The following is a 24,675-nucleotide window of genomic DNA, read 5'->3' on the forward strand; positions in this document are numbered from 1 at the left end:
AAGACAATCAGGAAGTTAGCTAAGCAAATGACATTATATTTATATTGGTGAATTATATTGGATAATTAGGAACATTAAATCCAGACATTTGAGATGGGCAGGGCATGTAGCACGTTTGGGCAAATCCAGAAATGCATATAGTGTGTTAGTTGGGAGGCCGAAGGAAAAAAACTTTTCGGGTGGCAGAGATGTAGATGAGAGGATAATATTAAAATGGATTTGAGTGAGGTGAGATATGATTGTAGAGACTGGATTAATCTTGCTCAGGATAGGGAACAATGGCGGGCTTATGTGAGGGCGGCAATGATCCTCCGGGTTCCTTAAAAGCAGTAAGTAATCATTGGTGAATTGGGAGCACCATTGGCAAAATGTCTAGAGTATTGGCTTTCCACTCTGGTAACCTGGGTTTGAATTTTGGCGGGTCTATCTGGAATTTGTGACAGACAAACCAGTGCATGGTGATAGGTTTTTTCCAGGGTTGTCGAATTCCATCTTTGGTTCATTAATCATCATCATCACCATACAGTGCTATGTAATTCACCTCCCGAGGAACACTAAGGGTAATGCCTAATGGCAGCTGAAGGAACTACAGCTTCGGTGTGTTGCCTATTAGTGCCCAGCTTTGATTAAAAAAATTATAATCAAGTTAATACATTTGGCAAATGTTATTTTTCTCATTTGATTGTTTTTTTTTTAATTTAGATTCTCATTCTTATGGCAGTCTTCGGTGGTTTATTTGCATTGCTTACTGATTTCAGTACCTGGACCACCAGAACAGATCAAGGCACTAGCAATGACTTCAGACAGCATTATGGTCGCCTGGACAAGACCTCTTGAGCCAAACGGAAATATTATCAAATATAACGTGTATTACCATTCACTGCTGCACAAAGTAAGTTGAATTTGTTTCTTATAAGACGATCACTGTCGTCTGTCTTGTGATTAGTGATTATTTTTCTTAGATGCCACAGAAATGGAAAAGAGGGAGCAAAATCCAGAGAGCTTATTCCTTCAGAAGTTTCAAAAAGAGTATTAGAAAAAGTTGAATGTTACACAATAAAGTTTTCAGAGAAACTTATGGTTCAGTCTTCTAGAAGTGTAGCTAAGACACGTTTTTAAGTGTTCAGAAAAGGATGACATTTCTAAGCTTATTCTGAATATATTGAAAGTATTCTTAATTCTCGAAAAGTTTTGTGTTACAAATATAAATTCACTTTTATAATTATTTGATTTTTTTTCTTAAAATGGATTTCCACCTTATTTTTATCTTCGTGTTATCTGATTTAGGCCTTAGGAGAATCAAGTGCTCTTATTTCTTGGAACACTTGAGCAATTTGTAGCTTTTAGAAAATATATATATTTCACTTTTCTGCATAGTAGAAGTATGGAATAATAGGTATCATCAAATATTATGTTCAAAACTGTAGAGGATAAGTTCAGATCATTAACATTAGCCCTATTGAACATTGATGCCAAGACATAAAATTAATGTTAAAGAGGAAGTTGGGTCACGTTGGGCTATCCCTAATTGCCGCTATACTTTATCCATCGTATTTTTTCGTGTGGTAAAATCATTTGTTGACAAAAGTTAAGAGACACTAACAACTTACGACTTTGTGAGTGTATTGTAGCCTTCCATTTTTTTTTTTTTCAAATAACCTTTTGGCACCAGACAATCTTCATTCAGAGTAGTGTACAAATCTGTGTCTGCATAAAGTGTGTGATTTATGTTAAATCAGAAGTAATTAAGTGAAAAGTAAGATTGAATATATTCGCACAAATCAGCTATATTGTAATAATGATCACAAATCCATGAACATTTGCACCCTAACTATCCGAAAGAAAGTATCTAGTACCGGTACTCATCATGAGTGTGTCTAAATGGTAAATTCCATAATAAATCAGACTAAATAAATGCCTGTATTTACCATCTACAGGATGAACACAAGGAGACGGTATTTGGGGACAGAGAACTGATCTACGAAGTTCGTCGACTCAAGGAGTTTCAACAGTACGAGTTCTGGGTATCTGCTTCTACAATAATAGGGGAGGGGCAAAGCAGCGTTAAGGTTGCACAGGCCCCAGTCTCCAGAGGTGAGGTTTTATTGGGTGTAACATGCTGCATGCAATAAAATGTCGACGAATGCTCGAAAATTAGTCATATACTTTGCTTAGTATTAATGTCATTACATAGCTATTTTTTCTTCTTTCTAACTCATACCTTCATCGCCATTCACAAGACAGTTAATTTGATCTTTTTTATTGAGCATTCCCCAACGAGTAAAACTCATATTTAGTGCCTATACAAGAACAGATACATATGTTGTACAATATAATTTAACAGATCATAAAACTACAGTGTGTAAAAACATACAATATGACAAGAATTAAAGAAAGAAAATAAATAAGAACAGTAAGGTAAGATTAAAATTTTAGGGAGAAAGAAGAAAAAGTTTGAAACCATCAAATAAATAAACCAACCGACAATTAAAGTATATAATTTTCCCAGAAACGTTTTTTTAAACATTTCTTAAACGCTGCTAATTTGGTAAAACGTTGTATTCTAAAGGAAGTTGATTATAAGTTGTTACGAGTATTAAAAATGCTCAATTCTTTTTGTACCATATGTCACTGAGCCAAGCTGAGAAAAAAATATATTTTCTTATTTATTTGTCTTTATGTTTATGATTCTTTATGTATGCTGTATATTCCTTCATTAATAAATTTAATTTTGAAAATGGTCAGTTTAGACGTAGAACAAATAAAAAACTAATGGAACTGTATGGAGAACTGAGTATAGTTTCCTTCATTAAGAAAGGCAGACTTAGATGGTTGGGACATCTTGAACGTATGCCAGAAGGCCGATTACCTAAACGGGCATTATATGGACACCCAGGAGGATTAAGGAAGAGAGGAAGGCCAAGGCTGAGGTGGCTTCAGGATGTGGAGGATGATCTGCGGAGAGTTGGATGCAAGAGATGGAGACAATGGGCTCAAGATAGAGATGAATGGTTTCTACTGATTAAGGAAGCCCAGGCCCTTTATGGGCTGTAGTGCTAATAATGAATGAATGAATAAATTTAATGATTTTTATATTGGATTGCTTTATTATGTCTACAGTTCTTTTTTCGCAACTGCAGTTTTTTATTCTTCAATGGTTTACATCAGTATACTCTCGCCATGCTTTTTTAGTTGGTTATTTAAGGACGCTGTATCAACTACGAGGTTATTTAGCGTTGATGGGATTGGTGATAGCGAGATGGTATTTAGCAAGATGAGGCCGAGGATTCGCCATAGATTACCTGGCATTCACCTTATGGTTGGGGAAAACCTCGGAAAAAACCCAACCAGGTAATCAGCCCAAGCAGGGATCGAACCCGCGCCCGAGCGCAACTTCAGACTGGCAGGCAGGCACCTTAACCGACTGAGCCATGCCGGTGGCTCTCGCCATGCTGTATTGGTAGATTTACAGTACTGTACCATACTGTATTGTCGTTAGTAAAACAGAGCATTTGAAACTGAGAAGGAAAAAAAAATCACATGAATATTATGACTATTGCAAATTAAGAAGTTAATTAATAACATTTGAAGATTTTAAATTGTTTTTTTTTTTGTATTTTTACTAACAAATCATTGATTCAGATAATTTACAAAAGTTTAACTGTCTGAACAGTGTACTTATTTTATAAAAGAGCTGACTTCTTATATATGTAATTAACCAAACATTAAATTCTTCAACATGCGGTACATGCTTGCATTTCAGTGCCAGCACGCATAGCTTCATTTTCTCGTCGCGTCATAGCTGGTGCAGGACAGAGCATCATGCTGGCATGTCATGCTGTGGGGCTGCCTGCACCCAACCGCAGCTGGCGAGGCCCTTCAGGCAGCACCATCTCTCCAACATCAGGAAACAGGCACCATCGGATCCTTCCAGACGGAGGTCTGGCTCTTGGTCCTCTGCGTCCAGAGGATGCTGGTAACTACACCTGTGTGGCAGAGAACGTGTTTGGTCGCGATGAGGTTACCTATGGGGTTACGGTGCAAGTTTCACCTGGACCGCCACACATTTCCATTCCAGCCACGACAACCCGCACTTTGTCTTTACAGTGGAGGTTGCCTGACAATGGAGGAAGTCCAGTAATTGGTGAGTTATGTAGATACTTAAAATGAACAGTTGTAGTTTGTGAGCCGTATAGAAGCTTAACAAGGATGGTTACATAGAAACGTGGCAAGGCAGTTCAGTGTTTAGTCAATTATCATCACCATCATCGTCATCGTCATCGTCATCACCATCATTAGGGACCGGATTTTTATGTAATTACATGTTATATTCCTTTCAACCTAACCGTATATAAATAACAAATCTTTGCGAATCTTGTAATTACCATTAATATATTAAAATTTTATACTACATATTTTTTTACATATTTACCCCACATTACATATTATGGCTTGGTATTATATAAATCTACATATTTAGGGGTTTTATTCATTTCTACTTCACTAAAAGAAAAAAAAATTTCTGCTGGGGAAGTTTACAATTTGAAATACACAGATTTAAAAAACCTTTTTACTTACCCAGGAAGGGATATAATTGTTCTGCATACGTCTTAACAAGCCGTTCCCATGCAATTTGCAACCTTACCCACCCTCTTCCTAATCCTTCCAGGGAAAACCCGTGTCAAGTCTGACATGAGTCACAATAAAGAAGCGGAATTTTGAAAAGAAGCTGGAGTAAAGGAACAAACTGGAAATATGTTGAAAGATTAAAATAAATAGCTTTTCAGGTTATTGCTTGACCTCTTTACTTTAAATTTAGTAGACCTATACGGAAATGGGATTTTCTGAGGAATTAGAAAGTATGGTTCTCGGCTGGAATAATCCTACCCTTCTGAATGAGACAGGAATGTCACTTTTCAAACAACAGTTTGTAAATGCCTATAGTTTGGGGTTTTAGTAGGTACTTTGTTTCTTACAGGGAGCAGCTAAAATGCATGTGTCCCACATCTCTTATTTTCTCCTAGTCCAGTAAAGCGAAACAGTACTTGCAGTACTGTTGTGTCATTCATTTCACTCAGTTCTCTAGTTTTAGTACTTACAGTATAAAGTGCAAGTGAGTTTATCTACTGCTTTTAACTAACTAAAATGGCCTCTGTATCTTCAACCCTAACGACAAAAAAAAAATCATGGATTGCGATGGACGAAGCTTTCACTACAGATTGAAAAATAGTAATGTGTCAAGTGTGCGGTAAAAAATTGGGTGCTCTATGAAATCACAATCTGCCATATATTGATATTAAATATTTTCATGATTGTACATATTTTGGTAGGGTACATATTCAGCTTATTTTTCTTACATAAATATGTACATATTTCACACCTTGATATTACATAAAAATCTGGTCCCTAATCATCATCATTGGTAACAGTGTCACTATTATCATTTTATCATCATGATTATTGTTATAATTAACCACCATATTATTATCAATGGGACGAAGGTTAATTGGTATTTCCCGGTCTCTGATCAGGTCAAAAACTCTTGATAGAACTGATAGTTATTTTAACTGCTAAACATTTCCATCAGTGCACCATGGGAGATGAACTACATAACAATACATAATAATGATGATGATTAATAATTATTTTTTAACTAATGACAGGTACTTGACGGTTTGTCATTCAACCATATGAAACTAGTAAAGTTGTGTAGACCAATTTACCGACAGGATCGTTGCCCAGGGTGTGCCATAGGAGGTAGGTCTATGCTACACCCACGATGAGATGATGATGTTGATGGTGATGATGAGTGGGATGCCACAGGAGAACCGAAGCTCTCAGAGAAAACCCCTGTGTTACCTGGACCACGGGCTTGCCCAACACACAAATAATAAGTTGGGGGTAAGCCGGGTATCGAATATGGGTCCATAGAATTATGAGTCCAGCACTGTATCCACTGGACTGCCGTTGTAGTTTCATTAATAAAGCACAATATCCCTTTCTAAATCTATGTTATTGTTATTGTATCAGTATGGTTCTTCTGTAATGTGATTAAATTATCTGATTGTCTTAACAAATAGAATTAAACTTGCTGACACGTGTTGGTATTCTCTGAAAGAAGTAAATGTACTGAGTGCCTATTACATGCCTATAGGATATACACTGAGTTACAAGAGAGAGTTCGGCGAATGGCAGGAGGTGCCGATAGATCCAGATCGTAAGACATACACTCTGGAAGGGGTGAAGTGTGGCTCCGCTTATCAGCTTTTCCTGACGGCTGTGAACTCAGTTGGCAGTGGAAAACCCAGTATTGTCGTCACAGCCACTACCAAAGGAGGAGGTAGGACATTCTACTGCTTAGTTTGGCTGCAGACGTGGATTAGGTAAATAGCACAAGAAAAGTCTTACAAATAAAGATCAACATACGAGAATCATTTCGAAATAAATATACAATATTGTGTCACTATTATGTGGACGACCCAATGATCACAACTGTTTCATCAGTGTTTACACGTTATGGGATTATTAAATTTGATATCCCCAAGAAACTAGTTCGATTAATTAAAATGTGTCTCAGTGAAACTTACACCAGAGTTCGTATAGGACAATTTCTGTCAGATGCGTTTCCAATTCACTGTGGGCTAAAGCAAGGAAATGCACTATCACCTTTACTTTTTGACTTTGCTCTAGAGCATGCCATTATGAAAGTTCAGGATAACAGAGAGGGTTTGGAATTGAATGGGTTACATCAGCTGCTTGTCTATGCAGATGCTGTGAATATGTTACAAGAAAATCCACAAACAATTAGGGAAAATACGGGAATTTTACTTGAAGCAAGTAAAGAGAGACGTTTGGAAGTAAATCCCTAAAAGACAAAGTATATGATTATGTCTCGTGACGAGAATATTGTACGAAATGGAAATATAAAAATTGGAAATTTATCCTTTGAAGAAGTGGAAAAATTCAAATACCTGGGAGCAACAGTAACAAATATAAATGATACTCAGGAGGAAATTAAACACAGAATAAATATGGGAAATGCCTGTTATTATTCGGTTGAAAAGCTTTTATCATCCAGTCTGTTGTCAAAAAATTTGAAAGTTAGAATTTATAAAACAGTTATATTACTAGTTGTTCTTTATGGTTGTGAAACTTGGACTCTCACTTTGAGAGAGGAACATAGATTAAGGATGTTTGAGAATAAGGTGCTTTGGAAAATATTTGGGGCTAAGAGGGATGAAGTTACAAGAGAATGGAGAAAGTTACACAACACAAAACTGCACGCATTGTATTCTTCACCTTACATAATTAGAAACATTAAATCCAGGCGTTTAAGATGGGCAGGGCATGTAGCACATATGGGCGAACCCAGAAATGCACATAGAGTGTTAGTTGGGAGGCCGGAGGGAAAAAGACCTTTGGGGAGGCCGAGACATAGATGAGAAGATAATATTAAAATGGATTTGAGGGAAGTGGGATATGATGGTAGAGACTGGATTAATCTTGCTCAGGATAGGGACCAATGGTGGGCTTATGTGAGGGTGGCATTGAACCTCCGAGTTCCTTAAAAGCCAGTAAGTAAGTAAATAAGTAAGTAATAGTACAATCTTATGTCATCACTCCCCTGTCACTTTCACGCCGCATTCCTGTTGCAGTTTCAAAGCTGAAGCTCAGACAGGTATATTTTTTAGGATACTGACACTGATTTTTAATACTCTGCCTTGAAAAATTCATACTGCTATCTTAACCGCAAAGTGCAAGAAGAAAACGTAACATGACATAGGATTTGAGAGTTCGAGCTAAACTGAACTAAGATGAGATTGGATGTGTAGGTGTATGAGTGATTGTTGCCACATAACTAAACATAATATCTCGATGCCCACAGCACCTCGAGTACCTGCACAAGAGGACCTGTTGTTGATCAACTCCACGTCAGTAACTCTGTTCCTAGAGGCGTGGCCCAGTGGGGGCTGCCCCCTGCAGTACTTTGTGGTGGAGTACCGCTCCCGGAGCCAAAAGACATGGACGCTTGTGTCCAATAATATCCAGCAAGAGGAGCTAGTAATCCCAGACCTGACCCCAGCCACATGGTATGCCGTGCGTGTCACAGCACACAATGATGCTGGCTCCAGTTCACAGGAGTTTGTGTTTGCCACCAAGACGAGGACAGGAGGTGAGTTACAATGTAAAGAATGCTTCAGACACACAGTTAATGCTTTCGGAGTGTATAGGCCTACATTCCTACCAAATAAAAAGGCACAATGGAGAATCACACTACGTCAAGCAGAACCCGAAAGAACGTCCGAAATTAAAAAAAAAATATATGTTCCATATTCTACTCTCTTAGGAGAGATTGCATTAAAAATTATTTTTCATTAAATTCACTGAATTTAATTTATGGTATTATCACTTAAAATAGATATGGATAATAAATGGACTGTGTAGATATCAAGTGATTGAATTGAATAAATGTACATGATTTAGAATAGTGATGGCTGAGAAGTGATACCTCGTATCTGTAAATTTGCAGGTGAATCAAAGAACTGTTTCAAACATTATTTCTCTGAAACTGCGCGAACTCCTGTCACAACTATTAAGATTTAGATCGGACTTATTTCTTATTTATCTTTAAGTTGATTATTTACTGTTGATATTACCTCATCTCCATACAGCAAATTAGACTTTATATACGATAGCTTTTGGTGTTCCAAATAAGTACTTTAGTGTGCTTCTTGGCATCTCTCAGTGCAGTTCCTACCCGGAGATCCAATTGAGGGACTATTTTACCTCAGGAGAATTTTACACTGAGGGACTCCATGAATCATAAGCAGTGAAAAATATAGTGGGACTGCGTTGGTGTTAATGCAGCTTCTGTGGGTACCTCTTTACTTGCCCAGACATGTTCAAACATTTTTAATAGGAGCCAGAACAGGTCACATTGTCACACAATTGTACCTACACCGATTTCACATTTCTGACAATCCTACATTCATTCATTCATTCATTCATTTATTTTATTCCATAGATCTTACATGAGCAATGAAGCTTTAAGATGTGGAACATGTCAACATTTTACAATATTACAATTACAATTTTTACAAATTTTTATAGTTTTACAATTTAGTAATTTTCTACAATTTTTACAATTTTGTACGATTTTTTTACATTTTGGCGAGATGTAGTGAGATGAGGTCCGAGGATTCGCCAAAATATTACCCGGCATTTGCCTTTTCGGTGGGGGAAACCTCGGAAAAACCCAACCAGGTAATCAAATCAAAGGGGTTGATGCCAAGGACTCGCCATAGACCATCCGGCTTCAGTCCCACGGCTGGGGAAAACCTCCGAAGAAACCAAAGTCCAAAGGGGGACTTGTCTGTGGTGTAATAATCATGATAAAGATCTTGAATACATTCTTCTATACTGTCCATCCATAAACCACAAAAGAAGTAAATTAAAATCATCAGTACCAGTTGCACAGCCCTGCAGTATATATTTACTACATCCCAACTCTGGCTACTAGCAACAGGCATCTATCTATAATGAACACCGATCAAAATACCCCTCATTTCTCGTGAAAAACAACTGAATAGACTACAGTGGACTATAGAGGACTTTATGCTGTCAGCAAACAGCTGGATACATTAAGAAGATTGATTCATACGGTAGCTTTTATGTGTTTTCTGAAGGAGATCTAAAATACTACCTATTTAACGCCTGTTAGTATTTCTTGAGCAAATGGTAACAAAATAAACACATACCACTACCTATAAAATGATCCTGTGATTAACTTTACTTTTAAACTATATGACTTTAATGCAAATACAAAACTAAGGAAATAAGACGTAAATAAATAAATAAGTAAATAAGTACGTAAATAAATATTTATTTTAATATGCTCACTAATGTCTTATTTGGTGTCACTGAATTTCAGAAACTGTCCTTCCAGAAATGGTTCCAGACATGTCAGAGCAACAGGGCACATTCTATGCCGACCTAAATGTTATTATTCCTGTTATATCAGGGATAATCTGCACTATTGCGGCATCCATTTGTGTGTGCATCATCATTCACAGAAGGTAAGTTGCTTATTGATCTCAAGCAAAATTATCTCGTAAAGTAAACAGGTATTTAAATTCGTACTTAACCCTTCTTATCCTCAACTTGACATAAATTTTTTGATGACAACACTAGATGCACCACGCACTTTATACTGTGAGTCAAAAGATAAGAAACATCTAATATAATATTGGTATATCTGGATTAAATCCGAGATAGTTTCATATACATACCGTCCTTAGAAATGTTGTTTTTATTTAATGACACTCGCAACTGTCGAGGTTATATCAGCATTGCCGGTGTGGCAGAATTTTGTCCCGCAGGAGTCTTTTACATGCCTGTAAATAAAATATGATTTAATTCTTAATTTCAAGTACTTAGAGAGGAAGCTTTCTTGAAATTTAAAGTTAAGAATGAAGTTTCTTATTTTACAATTAATTTTGTCTTCAGATATATCTAATATAATATAATGAAAATTTTTTTCAAGTTCAATCTATAAGATTGATCTATTTTGCAAATGTTTATTTGCTACAACATTGTAAATAGAATATTAACGTTTTCGCCTTTTCGGCATCATCAGATATTGTTAAGAAACACGTAATCTAAACCTTGAACAAATTAAAAAAAATGTACATTGTAATATGCATGACAAATAGATTTTCATGAGTTTCATGTACTATGTCTTATAAGTAAAAAGGTTTATGTAGAAAAAGATTTCAGGAAATATAAATTTGGAAGGTCGATATGATTGCAGATACATATAACTCGTGTTACAAAACACATATGAAATGATTAAAATGACATGCATATTATATTATATCTTGCATTAAATTATTAACAAAATACGAATGTCAGCAATAATTAATATTGGTGGAAAGGACTTAATTGTTGAATTTTATAATTAATTATGAGTGGAATGGTGATGTAATATCAATATATTTAAAAGACAATTTATAAAATCAATAATAGATGATTAATAAAATTAATAATAAATAATGATAAAATTTGATAAAATCTTATGTGTCGTATATTGCCATGCTGTTACAGTTTCTTAGCTCCCAATTGTTAATTTGAAGTTTGATAATTTTTTCGTATTAAATAATAGCATCCTTTTCTATTGCATATTCAATAGTGGACTGATGAACTATTAGTTGCATTGTATGTATAAATGAAGTTTTACTGTAGCTTGTAACATGTCTTACATACCACTCTGTACAAGAATGCGTCCTTCTGTTAATACAGCTCTTTTTCTTTCGTGTAACAGACACTATGCTGGTTACAAACAAGGAGATCCTGGGTATGGGGCGAAGTCTTTGGCTGAACTCGAAAATCAACGCAACAATGATCAACAGGGAGGCAATCATGGGCAGTCAGGTCAACTGTACTCGCCGTCACCTGCCAGAAAGGGCGACTCCTCACTGAGTGGACAGAAGGGGAGTGATACCTCAGGTACGAGTAGCATTGATAGAGACAAATAGTTGTGCTATTCATTTTGTGTATTTTTAAAACAAAATCTGTACACACTGATGATACAAAAAATAAACAAGAAATCCTCGCCACAACTTAGAATTTATATATAATATGTTATTTCATGGATACAAAACACTCTAAAACAGGCCAAGATCGCTCATTATTGTCCTTTCCACAAAACATCCTACCATTCCAATCCTTAAATGACCATGAAATCCGATAGATTGTTATTAAAATAGTTATAATATTTAGGTGCATTCAAAATATTGCTTCACACATGAGAGAATTTCCTGAAGTGAACTTGTGCTGAAGTTCTACATTGTCATTTTGTTATGCAATTCAAATGAACCCAAGAAGTTAGAACATTTAGGAAGATGTAGAACCCTAGAAAAATAAGATTATATACCTCAAAAATACTGGAGTGCAAGAGGAGTAATGGTTCCGTTGCCAAATGTCTAAGCATTTGAACAACAACAACGTCATTTTAACAATTTGTCTTCAGTGTCAGTGCGTTCTCATTTATGCTGGTAGACATTCCATTTTTCTTTAAAAAAGAAAACACCTTATATGAATTTTCTTTCCACATACACAAATGAATGTGACGAAAATTTTCTTAAGTATCATTTTTTTACTCAATTGTGATATTTTTGTCTCACATCCAAAACTTCCTCCTAGTCTGGACAAGTTCAGATTTTGATAATCGTTTTTGTTACCCATTATAATAAGTAATTGCTTTTTGGCGTTATGAAAGCGTTTTCTATATGTGAGCAATTCTCCCACAATAAGATTCCATATTGCATATGTGGGTGGAAAAAATACATAATATACTGTTATCAGCTTGTCTAGGTTAATGTACATTTTTAGTTTTTTTAATAACAAATTAAGTTTTGAACACAGATTATTTACCGATATATGAACTTCCTAATCGTTTATTAACTATGCAAATCTAGTCTTTCAGGTAAAGCTCCCTTTTAAGCAGATTTGAATAATTTCAAGGGAAAAATTGTTCCGGGGCCGGGTATAGATCCCGGGACCTCTGGTTGAACATACCAGCGCTCTGCCAACTGAGCTACCCGGGAACTCCACCCAACACCGTCTCAACTTTTCCCTTTATATCCACACAACTCGCGTGGGCTGACGAACGCCAGAGACCCACATCGAGTGCACACAATCTCTGTGTGACTTGGAATTGTGGTTTTCTGTTAACGTACACAGTGACGTATATATTATGCAAATCTAGTCTTTCAGGTAAAGCTCCCTGTTAAGCAGATTTGAATAATTTCAAGGGAAAAATTGTTCCGGGGCCGGGTAACTATTACAGATTTACAGTTTTCATCGTTTTTATGTAGATCATTTTTTTTTCTGTTTGCAACGCATTAATTTTCAGATTTTTAGCCTTGAACCATATTTCTGCTTTCTCATATACCATACCTTATTCTGTTTATTCTTTACAAGCTCTAAAATATTATCAATTGTTAGGAAATTGGATCATATGCGTAAAGAACTACTGGTACCTACTTCTCATGGAACATTTGGTAGTCATTCATTAGTACAATGAAAAGAAATGATTCCAATATAGATCTTTGGGGGGGTTATAGATGGTAAATCTGTCGAGGGATCTGCAAAAGCCACGTTGAATAATATATGTAATATTTAGAATAACATTCCCACAGTGGTTCATGTATTGTAAAACATTTTTCTGCATTTATAATCGTGACAGGGGATTTGATAAGGTGAGAAAAAAGTCTGAAGAATTATAATTTTTTTGTTAACATATGTATGAAAATTTTGATTTGCATTTCTATTCAAATGTTTGATCAAATGTCATAGTTAAACAGCTGAATATTTTAATCGATTCATGGACCTACTAGAAAGTGAGAGCTGTGAAAGTTCACGAAAGCAATTATTTATACACAATATTTCGCATGCAGTGGCGTTGACATCTGTATAGCCATTCTGTGTATAATCTGCGAGTGGAAAGCGAGACAGAACACAAGTGGATGCTCAGTTGTGTGAACTGCATTTTAGAAAAATATTCTCATCTGATTTACTCGTGCTACAAGCTTCAAAAATTAATTGAAATTCAGCTTTCAGGTAAATATTTTCACAATACAGTGAACTTTCATTATTCACAACCATATATAATGCATGCTATGAGTGCACATAATTTTTCCTTTATTGTCAAAGTGTTTGTTCAGGCAAGAGTGCAAAAAATGCATGTTCACAGGTCAATGGGCAATCTCTATGCTTCTGATGCGTGTCCCTTCCTACATTTTTCGTATATTCTTTATGATAAGTAGGTTCACTGCAGATAAAATTTTCTTTTATTGAGGCGTTTTAGTTTGTAACTCGTTTAATGTAGTAACCCTGTCTCTAATTTTTACTTTTAAAATATATATTATGTAAGCGGTAAAAATACTACCCATTTTTACAGTTAAAAGTAACAACAGGTCTTATTCGTAAGTAATTACGTTCAGAATACAACGCTAAAAGAATGTTCTTAATTAATAATGATAAGTGCTAAGCAGATTCTCCAGCAGGCCTCTACTGTATTAAGTACCGTATATGACAGGTATATACATAAATGAAACATAAACTTAAGGTTTGTAATTCTAAGTGTTAACCTGAAGTCTTCAACTATTTTTGGTGTTTTCACGTTCTTTTCTACAACAAGAGGCAATTTTGTTTTATAACGAATATTATTTGGGTGAAAAAATCATGAACAATGATGCTCAAAGCACAGAATTTCACCAACGCTTTAAATGGTGGCATCTTTTCCATTGTCAAACTCATCTTCACTGAATGCTTTGCATGGTTCCAGATATTTCTGTGTATTTCTTTTGGCTATTTGTCACATTTTTATTCCATAATGTTTGGTGCACTAGGGTGTGAAATAGTGCGGAGAATCTCTGTTACTCTCTGCACTGTGAGAGTGAGGGAAAAAATATATTAAAATAAGAACGAAAAACCTACAATGACACATTACACTTTAAACTAATGTATAAGCTATTTCACTAACAGTAGCCTACACTTATTAGTATAACAATTCTTTTTAAAAAAAATGAAGAAATTATAAATAAATATGTCTTTTGTTTACATTACCATAGTCCTAAGATTGTGTGTAACGAAAATTCATTGTTTTTGTATAATATAGGTGTAGAAGAGTCACATTTAAAGTAAATATATTGTCTATGTCTCAGAGAATGAAAGTTTTATATGTTTGTGTGTGGTGTGTGTGTCCAAGTTGCATCAAGAGTTCTATGAACTGGTATAGTAGGTAGACTGAACAGCACCTTGGATTTGTGTGTGCATGGTCACAGGTGTGTGAAATTCCTGCTTAACACGAATTTTTATTGTTGCAAATCAGAAAGAAAAAGTTGTATTTGAATCAGGAAATGAACAAAGAGCTCTTTTTAAAAATTCTGTCAAGTTGAACAAATTATAATTTCTTTATCAGATATATAATCCTTTTTTTTCAGTGTTGTAAAGTACATTTATTTCATTGTGTGTGTTTGTGATCGCTTTAATTGATCATAAACTGTATAATTTGACAGAATTTGTACTAGTGTTCTGTATTTTGTTGTTTTGGAAATCGTACTTGTCCCATTTGTTATTATATCTGTTTGTGATTTTCCATCATTATTATACAAGATTTCTACGAAGCATTTATAGTTTTATTTCACAAAAGTCAAAATGTAATTTCAAAATATTCAACCGAACAGTATCAATATATCGAATTTATATTACATTAATTTCAAAATTGAAAGATACAAGAAGAAAATTTTCATGATAATGTCATAATTTTCTGTTCTAAATATTGTTATGATATAGGTCAATATTTATAGACAACACGAATTCCCAGATATTTGGCCATATGGTATCAGATCAAGAATTCTAGTTGCTTATGAATCTTCGTTCTGACAGTATATCTTCATAAATCCATAAGAACAATAGTTTGTGCCTATTCTTATAAGTTAATGTAACATAAAATCTATACTCAGCTTCAGTGTGATTCTCAAACTATATATGTTATGATAGAAATGAAAAAATGATACAATAACGTAAGTAAAAGACTTTACGTAGTCTATGCAGGCACAGTTGGCATGGTAGGCAAAGAACAGATTGATTACAGCATATGAAATTCAATTAATTGATTAACTAGCGGACTTACTCGTGTTAATTATGTAAGTTTGTGCGGCTTACAGTTGTTTCAGTGCTTCATGCACCATCCTCAAAGCCTACTAGATCTCGGCGTCATCTCGAACTTCTCTGCCTGTTATGTGGGTGTGTTTGATTGTTGAAAGGTGTTGAAGAGTAGAGTCAAATAGTGTGTGTGTACTGAAATTGATCTATGTGTTGAGAATTTGATCGGGGTGTGTTTTAGTGTGTTTGTATATTTCGTATTGTTCTAGTGTGTTGAGTTTTTGGTTCTTGGATTGTATGAGTAGGATTTCCATGTCCGCATTTATGTTATTGTATGTATGGTTAGCATTGGTTATGTGATCGGTATATGTAGATGTATTGTGTCCTCTGGTTATTGCTTTAATGTGTTCTTTGTAGCATGTGTAGGACAGACAGGCAGATCATTCCAAACACGCTACAAAGAACACATTAAAGCAATAACCAGAGGATGCAATACATCTACATACGCCGATCACATAACCAATGCTAACCATACATACAATAACATAAATGCGGACATGGAAATCCTACACATACAACCCAAGAACCAAAAACTCAACACACTAGAACAATACGAAATATACAAACACACTAAAACACACCCCGATCAAATTCTCAACACACAGATCAATTTCAGTGCACACACACTATTTGACTCCACTCTTCAACACCTTTCAACAATCAAACACACCCACTTAACAGGCAGAGAAGTTCGAGATTACGCCGAGATTTAATAGGCTCTGAGGATGGTGCGTGAAGCACTGAAACAGCTGTAAGCCGCACAAACTTACATAATTAACACGAGTATGTCTGCTAGTTAATCAATTAATTGTATTCAAGTGTTAAAAGTAGTGTACGCAAGATTCAAAATGGATATGAAATTCCTTGAATAATATGTTTTTTACATATTGTACATGTTCGCTGATCGTCTCTGCAGTAGTTCCTGGAAGTTTATTCAAGTTTATCTCAGTTGAATGAGTGATAGCAACCATTTGAGTATTAATAAGATACAGGCACTATTGAGTGAACAATTGAAAGACGTGTTCATGTCACTATCTGAAGGGAGATAGAGTGTTTATTTTATTGTGTATTGAAGAGATGATAAGTGCTTGACTTGATCCAGGTCAAGACTACGAGATCTGTCCATATGCAACGTTCAGTCTGCCTGGGGGCGGTGGCACCAACAACACCCAGACAATGGACTACTCGATGCAGTTCCAGACCTTCAGTCAACAGGAGTGCTATGCAGGCCAGCCACGACCGAGCACGTCAGGCTACGGAGGTAGCAAGTCTAACAAGGACTACTATTCACGCGTACGCACGAAGTCCAGCAGTACATCACGCACTCCTACAGACTGCAAGGTGCCCCGGACCTCAAAGAGCCCTCCAGATGGGCTCAGTCTTGGTAAGAAACTGAGGAGTGTTAAGACAGGGCTGTTGTACATTATCAGGCAACTTACAATAAAACAGCTCATCACAACTCTGTATTCATCATAAAGCGTGAGATTCACATCCTTGTTTTGAGTAGAGAAACAATTAGATTAAATTTAATCTCTATCTTACGATGTTTGGTGACGTATACATGTCCGTTGATGTGACATATTAATGAATTTAAATACTATTATAGTCACAATCATGCCATGGTTGTGAAATTTTTCTTTCATACCATGGCATGATTGTGACTATAATAGTATTTAAATTCATTAATGTGTCACATCAACGGAAGTGTATACGTCACCAAACATCGTAAGATGGAGATTACATTTGTAAAGTTTCTTTCAACCCATAAGCAGTGCTGACTAGATCAGACGCTATGGACAGTACTCTATAACAGAGTCGTCATTATGAAAGGATAATTCCAAGCCTTTGGCGTAAGATGAACTCGATAGCTCAGTGGTAGAGCACCTGACCGGAGAACAGGAAGTCGCAGGTTCGATTCCCGCTCGAGGTTGTGAAATTTTTCTTTCATACCATGGCATGATTGTGACTATAGTATTTAAATTCATTAGATTAAATTTTTAGGCCAGTATTTTTCATATAGTTGCTTTCTATCAGTGATAGACAGAGGTATGAAAATATTGTAATATAATTGCGATAAATGCGATAAAAATAAGAAGCGTGCTTTTTGCTCCTTTTTTTTTTTTTTTTTTACTTTTCTTTACATTTGATCATTATTGCAACCCTTTAATGCTAGTTTCATCATTGAGAATTAATGTTGTAAGTGAATATTACCGCGATAAATTGTATTTTCAGCGAAATATGAGTGATTTCGAACTGCATAATCTTTTTTTAATATAAATTTGAATAAATTTAACAGATTTTGTTTTGTTCTTCAGGCTTCAGGATATAGCCTGAAACATCGTTTTTTGTGGAGTATGACATACCGTGAACTGTCCATGAGTAGGGGCATATGCAAGGTGTAGGGGATTTACAGGGTTAGAACATCCCCCTTGAACTTAAAAGAGTTACATATTTAGATTTGAGTTTTTTTTTCCATCATTATTTTCCTTTTCCTAATTTCTAGAATAACAAAACCTACATCCACATACAGCATAGTTCTCCTATCCTTCCTTCAATATATTCATCATGCCAGTTTCATTCTTCATCCTTAGTGAGTTCTATGTTCCATTATTGTATTTAATTAATTAAATTTATTTCAATATATTTTATTGTTTCCAGGTATCTTCCTGTTATGTAAAGTAAAGTGTCTTACCTATCATATACAAATAACTGTTGACTAAATATATATATATATATATATATAAATGATTGTTATGTAAGTGTAATACAGCATTTTTATTATACAAAATTAAACAGAAGTTAAAATTTGTTAATAATTGGATGGCTGTGAAAATAATACGTTTCAAAGATCATCATATCATATACAAATAACTATTGACTATATATATATATATATATATATATATATATATATATATATATACTAATAATAAATCTGTAGCCGAAATTTTTCTGGTAATTTTCGATTTTCCAAAAATAACTGGCCCTAACATATATAATTAACCACCCTGAAACCGAAAATCGCATTTTTGAAATTGTTGTTTGTATGTCTGTCTGTATGTTTGTTACCTTTTCACGCGATAATGGCTGAACCGATTTATATGAAAATTGGAATATAAATTAAGTTCGTTGTAACTTAGATTTTAGGCTATATGGCATTCAAAATACTTTATTTAAAAGGGGGGTTATGAGTGGGCCTGAATTAAATAAATCGAAATATCTCGCCTATTATTGATTTTTGTGAAAAATGTTACATAACAAAAGTTTCTTTAAAAATGATTTCCGATAAGTTTTATTCTTTACAAAATTTTGATAGGACTGATATTTAATGAGATAAATGAGTTTTAAAATTAAAATAACGCCATCTAAGAGGGTGCAATGAATTAAGAACAAATGACTTCGTCTATAAGGGGCCTTGGACAACAACAATCGAAACAGGGGCCTTGGACATCAACAATCGAAAGCTATTAAACATAGCCTACAGAGAATGTTTCTGTGTTTGCATGAAGTAATATCAGAAGCTAAATTAACCGATTTGTATAATTATTATTTCACCATTGGAAAGTGTAGTTTCTCTAGATGGACATATTGCTATAATGTTATTACAGTAACGTCTGAGTAAATCGAGGACAGGTAAGATTAAAATAGTTTCTTATGCACAGAAAATTTGATAGGCTATTTTGTACATTCGTTTTCTGTATTTCTTAAAATAATATTTATGTACACTCATTTTATTCTCAGAGAATTAACGAACAACGAGACTGTATTGATTTAGTATGCAGTAATAGTACGTTAGCTTAGCAATCCATTATTTTATAATTCAAATTTTAACTATGCTCAATTGAATCGTGTTAAAATACATAAAATACATATGCAATAAATGCAGTGCAAAAAAAATGGGTAATGAGCGAAGCAGATTATGTTGCGCTGTTGTAAAAGTTGTTCCCTAGATCAAACGTCCTATTTTAATTATGTAATTACTTTATATTTATTTCTAACGGGTGCAGCGGAGCGCACGGGTACAGCTAGTATATATATATATTTGCATTTTTATTATACAAAATCAAACAGAAGTTAAAATTTGTTAAAAATTGGTTGGCTGTGAAAATAATACGTTTCAAAGATTTTAAAAGTTCATTCATGAATATAATATTAATGAATATACAGTAACATAATAATAATAATAATAATAATAATAATAATAATAATAATAATAATAATAATAATAATAGTAATAATAATAATAATAGTAATAATAATAATAATAATAATATTAATAGTAATAATAATTATAATGATAATAATATCGGTACATAAAATTTAAAATACCGATAATGTAAATTGTAAACAATTTTAATAATACCCCTCCCCCTTGACAAAATCCTATGTATGCCACTGTCCATGAGCAACATTGATCTTTGCTTTAGTTTTGTTTTCTCCGTAGAATTTTTAGCAACACTGTATAGTCCCTACTATAACAAAATAATCTGAATTCACACATTCTTATCGCTTATTCTACCTTTTGAAGTTTCTCTTAGGCTCATAAATAATAATTATAGTTACCATTACTGGCACACTGCTTTCAAATACCATACTCTTAAATTTACATAGTTTATATTTATATAAATATGTTAGGTATCAGTACTGATTTTCTGTTAAATTATTTAAATTAATAAATAACGATTTTACTGCATTAACATTTTAAATAATGATTTTATTGTACTGGAGTGATTAATTTTGATGTTATTTTCATCATCTGCCGAATCCTAGTGATCTGATGAAAAAAAAAAAAAAAAAAAAAAAAAAAAAAAACATCGAAATTAGTCAATCAGGTACAATAACTTGAGTATTTAAAATGTTAACACAGTAAAGTCGTTATTTATTAATTTAACAGTGATTATATAAGTGTTAAAAGAGTGTATACAAGAATGAAGAAAAAAATGTTACGTTAATAAATCAATAATTGAAGACCTCCCTAGATAAAGGATTTAACATCAAATTCTTTAAATATGTGATGTAGTGGAGAAAGTAAATTTAAAGCATCTATTTTTAAGAATAAATTATTACGTTTAATGGCTGAATAAACTTATATCCTTGTTTAGCGAAATGGTTGTGAGAGTAAATATACGTCTAATGAAATATGCCCCTGAATTACAGTTTTTTTGGTTACATCCTTATTCCGGGGAAGTCTTCAATTACTTAAAGACATGTTATGTTATAGGTTATAATGAAATAACATTAAGTATTTTGAATGTAATTCTCTAAGTTATAACAGTCAGATTTTTTGTATTCGACAGATATTGGAGAAAAAATGGGAGTATAAGGGTACAGTACATCAGTTATTCATAGATTTCAAAAAGGCGTATGACTCGGTTAAGAGAGAAGTTTTATATACCGGTAATATTCTTATTTAATTTGGTATTCCCAAGAAACTAGTTCGATTAATTAAAATGTGTCTCAGTGAAACTTACAGCAGAGTCCGTATAGGCCAGTTTCTATCTGATGCTTTTTCCAATTCACTGCGGACTAAAGCAAGAGATGCACTATCATCTTTACTTTTTAACTTTGCTGTAGAGTATGCCATTAGGAAAGTTCAGGATAACACAGAGGGCTTGGAATTGAACAGGTTACATCAGCTTCCTGTCTATGCGGATGACGTGAATATGTTAGGAGAAAATCCACAAACAATTAGGGAAAACACGGAAATTCTAGTTGAATCAAGTAAAACGATAGGGTTGGAAGTAAATCCCGAAAAGACTAAGTATATGATTATGTCTCGTGACCAGAATATTGTACGAAATGGAACTATAAAAATTGGAGATTTATCCTTCGAAGAGGTGGAAAAATTCAGATATCTTGGAGCAACAATAACAAATATAAATGACACTCGGGAGGAAATTAAATGCAGAATAAATATGGGAAATGCCTGTTATTATTCGGGTAAGAAGCTTTTGTCATCTAGTCTGCTGTCAAAAAATCGGAAAGTTAGAATTTATAAAACAGTTATATTACCGGTTGTTCTGTATGGTTGTGAAACTTGGACTCACTTTGAGAGAGGAACAGAGATTAAAGGTGTTTGAGAATAAGGTTCTTAGGAAAATATTTGGGGCTAAGAGGGATGAAGTTACAGGAGAATGAAGAAAGTTACACAAAGCAGAGCTTCACGCATTGTATTTTTCACCTGACATAATTAGGAACATGGGCAGGGCATGTAGCACGTATGGGCGAATCCAGAAATGCATATAGAGTGTTAGTTGGGAGGCTTGCGGGAAAAAGACCTTTGGGGAGGCCGAGACGTAGATGGGAAGATAATATTAAAATGGATTTGAGGGAGGTGGGATATGATGGTAGAAACTGGATTAATCTTGCTCAGGATAGGGATCAATGGCGGGCTTATGTGAGGGCGGCAATGAACCTCCGGGTTCCTTAAAAGCCAGTAAGTAAGTAAGTAAGTAAGTATAACAGTCTCAAAAAATCAAGGTTTTCACTAAAAGCTTACTTCGAATACTAAGAAGAGTGATAAGCTGTCTATTTAAGTTGCCTGAAGCCTGCATGTAACGTTACAATCCTTCTGCCAAGCTTTATGTATTATGTTTAGGCTTTATGCTTTGAATTCAGTATTGCAATAGGCTAAATTACCTTTCGGCCTGAAGAAGTCTGTTCCTACATCATCTCGAGTATACTGTTAGAGAAGTATAAGTTGTGTCATAAGGAATAATATAAATTGGCATGGGTATACCATCAACTTTGTAATAGAATTTGAGATTACAGTGTAAACAACAAGGTCGAGTAACAAAGCTTTTGCATTACAAGACCAAAGCCTTTTCTCAACGTCTTATCTTAATGTAACAAATTGTATCTTGTTTACATAGCAGTTTCAACCAAATCGAAGCTGATGGTATAATGTCCATTATTTTATATTACAAGGATAAATAACTTGTTGTCTTAGATATTTATTATCTCGTATGCAAAAGCTGGTGTAAAAGTTCTGGCCTGTGAAGGAATCAGATCGTGACAAGTATAATAATGATGGACAAATCACAAGGCTGTATAATAACGATGGGACATCTCTGTGGCTGTGTGGTAGGGAATTTGTGTCCAACATTTTCAGATTCTGCTTAGTTGCAGTGTTGAGTTGCATGTGTAGCCATTGCTAACATCATTTGACTGGTGAGTAAAATTTGAGACTCGATGTTTGCACGACAATATTAAATTACATTGTATTATTAGACAATCGTATTTCATCCAGGCAGTGTAAATATAAGCATGGAAATATCCTCTTTGCTTCCCATTTGAACACAAGATCTACTTCCACAGAGTATAATATTAAGTTTCTGAATTTCTGAAAGCAGACAACAAGAGAATTCGACTAAGAGGTAGTCTTTACGTAAATATTCAAACAAAATCCACCTTGATTCCTCTTAATAATGTAGTGACAGAATGAAACTCTTCTTACACATTCATTTTTATTTACTGCGCATATGATTGAAAACTTTATCACTTGCAGCTGCACCAGCAGATTTTGTCATGCAACCTGCAAGATAGTTGTAAAAGAATCTCTTTGACAGTCATTCATCATTACCACTAATTCTTATTACACTAAAAATAAAAGCAAAATGTATAGGTTTATTTAAAAGCATTCAACAGCCTCAAAGTTGAAAATGTGAAGCACTTGCAGATGACACAAGTATAGTAATTACAGCCAATAACTCCAACACATTCCAATCTTCAACAGAGGAAATTCTCTTCAAAATATGTGACTGGTTCTCAGTCAATAAATTAGTATTAAATTGTAACAAAACTAACATAATTCAATTTAAATCCTGTCCAAATTCAACGTCACAAATTTCTAGCACAATAATTAATAATAGATCCCTATTAGAAACAACAACAACAACCAAATTTCTTGGCTTAAAAATCGATAATGTGTTAAATTGGAAAAATCATATTAAAGAAATTACCCCCAAACTAAATTCAGCTTGTTTTGCTATTAGATCTATGCAAAAGATAGTAAATATCAATACCTTAAAAACAATATACTTTGCATACTTCCACTCGGTAATGAGTTTTGGAATAATATTCTAGGGAAATTCCACAGATAGTAACAATATATTTCTATTACAAAAAAGAGTAATTAGAATAATAATAGGTGCCAAATCTAGGGAATCGTGTAGGGCTATTTTCAAAAAACTACAAATAATGTCCATGGCTTGTCAGTATATCTTTTCATTAATAATCTTCCTCGTATGCAATCGTGAAAACTTTGTAACTAATTCAACAGTTCATAGCATAAATACACGTCAAAAAATGACTTTCATACTCCATCGGCAAGTCTATCGTGCTATCAAAAAGGAGTGCGTTATATGGCAGTAAAAATTTTTAATAGCCTCCCTATCGATATAAAAAATTAAACTCAGAACATAAAATTATTTAAGGCCAAATTAAAGAAGTACCGTAAAGTGGGGTGACTTTGAACGCTGAGGTGACTTTGAACAGTAATTTAGCGCCTTTCTAAATTAAATGATGTACCCAATTGCGAAAAAACTGTTTAAGTTGTCAATAAATTAGTTCAGTTTTTTCGCAATTGGGTACAGCATTTAATTTAGAAAGGCGCTAAATTACTGTTCAAAGTCACCTCGGCATTCAAAGTCACCCCACTTTACGGTACCTAATTTCTCACGCCTTCTATTCTGTAGGTGAATTCATGACATTCAATAACACTTCATGAAATTGATACTAAAACTTTGTGTTGTACTAGTAGACTATATTGTAAATCTCGTCTATATATATTTCATCTAGACTGTGATTATAAAGTAAGATTTTATAATAGTATTAAGTTTTTTGACTTGTTCCATATTCTAGCTGTGAAGCAATGTATGAATACCATGGAATGTTAATAAATACAATACAATACAATACTGACATCCACCCAAGATCTGTAAAGGA

At 34.2% G+C, this 24,675-nt stretch overlaps 1 protein-coding gene across 4 annotated transcripts in view; it reads left to right on the plus strand.

The window, feature by feature from the left end:
- LOC138699599 (cell adhesion molecule Dscam1-like) overlaps positions 1 to 24,675 on the plus strand; it is a 1,432,092-nt gene that overhangs the window by 1,367,609 nt on the left and 39,808 nt on the right. For 3 of the 4 annotated variants that reach the window (XM_069825611.1, XM_069825615.1, XM_069825612.1), the window contains exons 20-27: positions 759 to 892; positions 1,938 to 2,094; positions 3,764 to 4,144; positions 6,155 to 6,340; positions 7,886 to 8,173; positions 9,932 to 10,076; positions 11,321 to 11,505; positions 16,832 to 17,113. In XM_069825611.1, coding sequence (XP_069681712.1) covers positions 759 to 892; positions 1,938 to 2,094; positions 3,764 to 4,144; positions 6,155 to 6,340; positions 7,886 to 8,173; positions 9,932 to 10,076; positions 11,321 to 11,505; positions 16,832 to 17,113 — 1,758 coding nt within the window. The remainder of the gene's footprint in view (positions 1 to 758; positions 893 to 1,937; positions 2,095 to 3,763; positions 4,145 to 6,154; positions 6,341 to 7,885; positions 8,174 to 9,931; positions 10,077 to 11,320; positions 11,506 to 16,831; positions 17,114 to 24,675) is intronic. The other variant, XM_069825614.1, reaches the window with a different exon arrangement.

The sequence above is a fragment of the Periplaneta americana genome, chromosome 5 (assembly GCF_040183065.1).
Source record: "Periplaneta americana isolate PAMFEO1 chromosome 5, P.americana_PAMFEO1_priV1, whole genome shotgun sequence".
NCBI lineage: Eukaryota > Metazoa > Arthropoda > Insecta > Blattodea > Blattidae > Periplaneta > Periplaneta americana.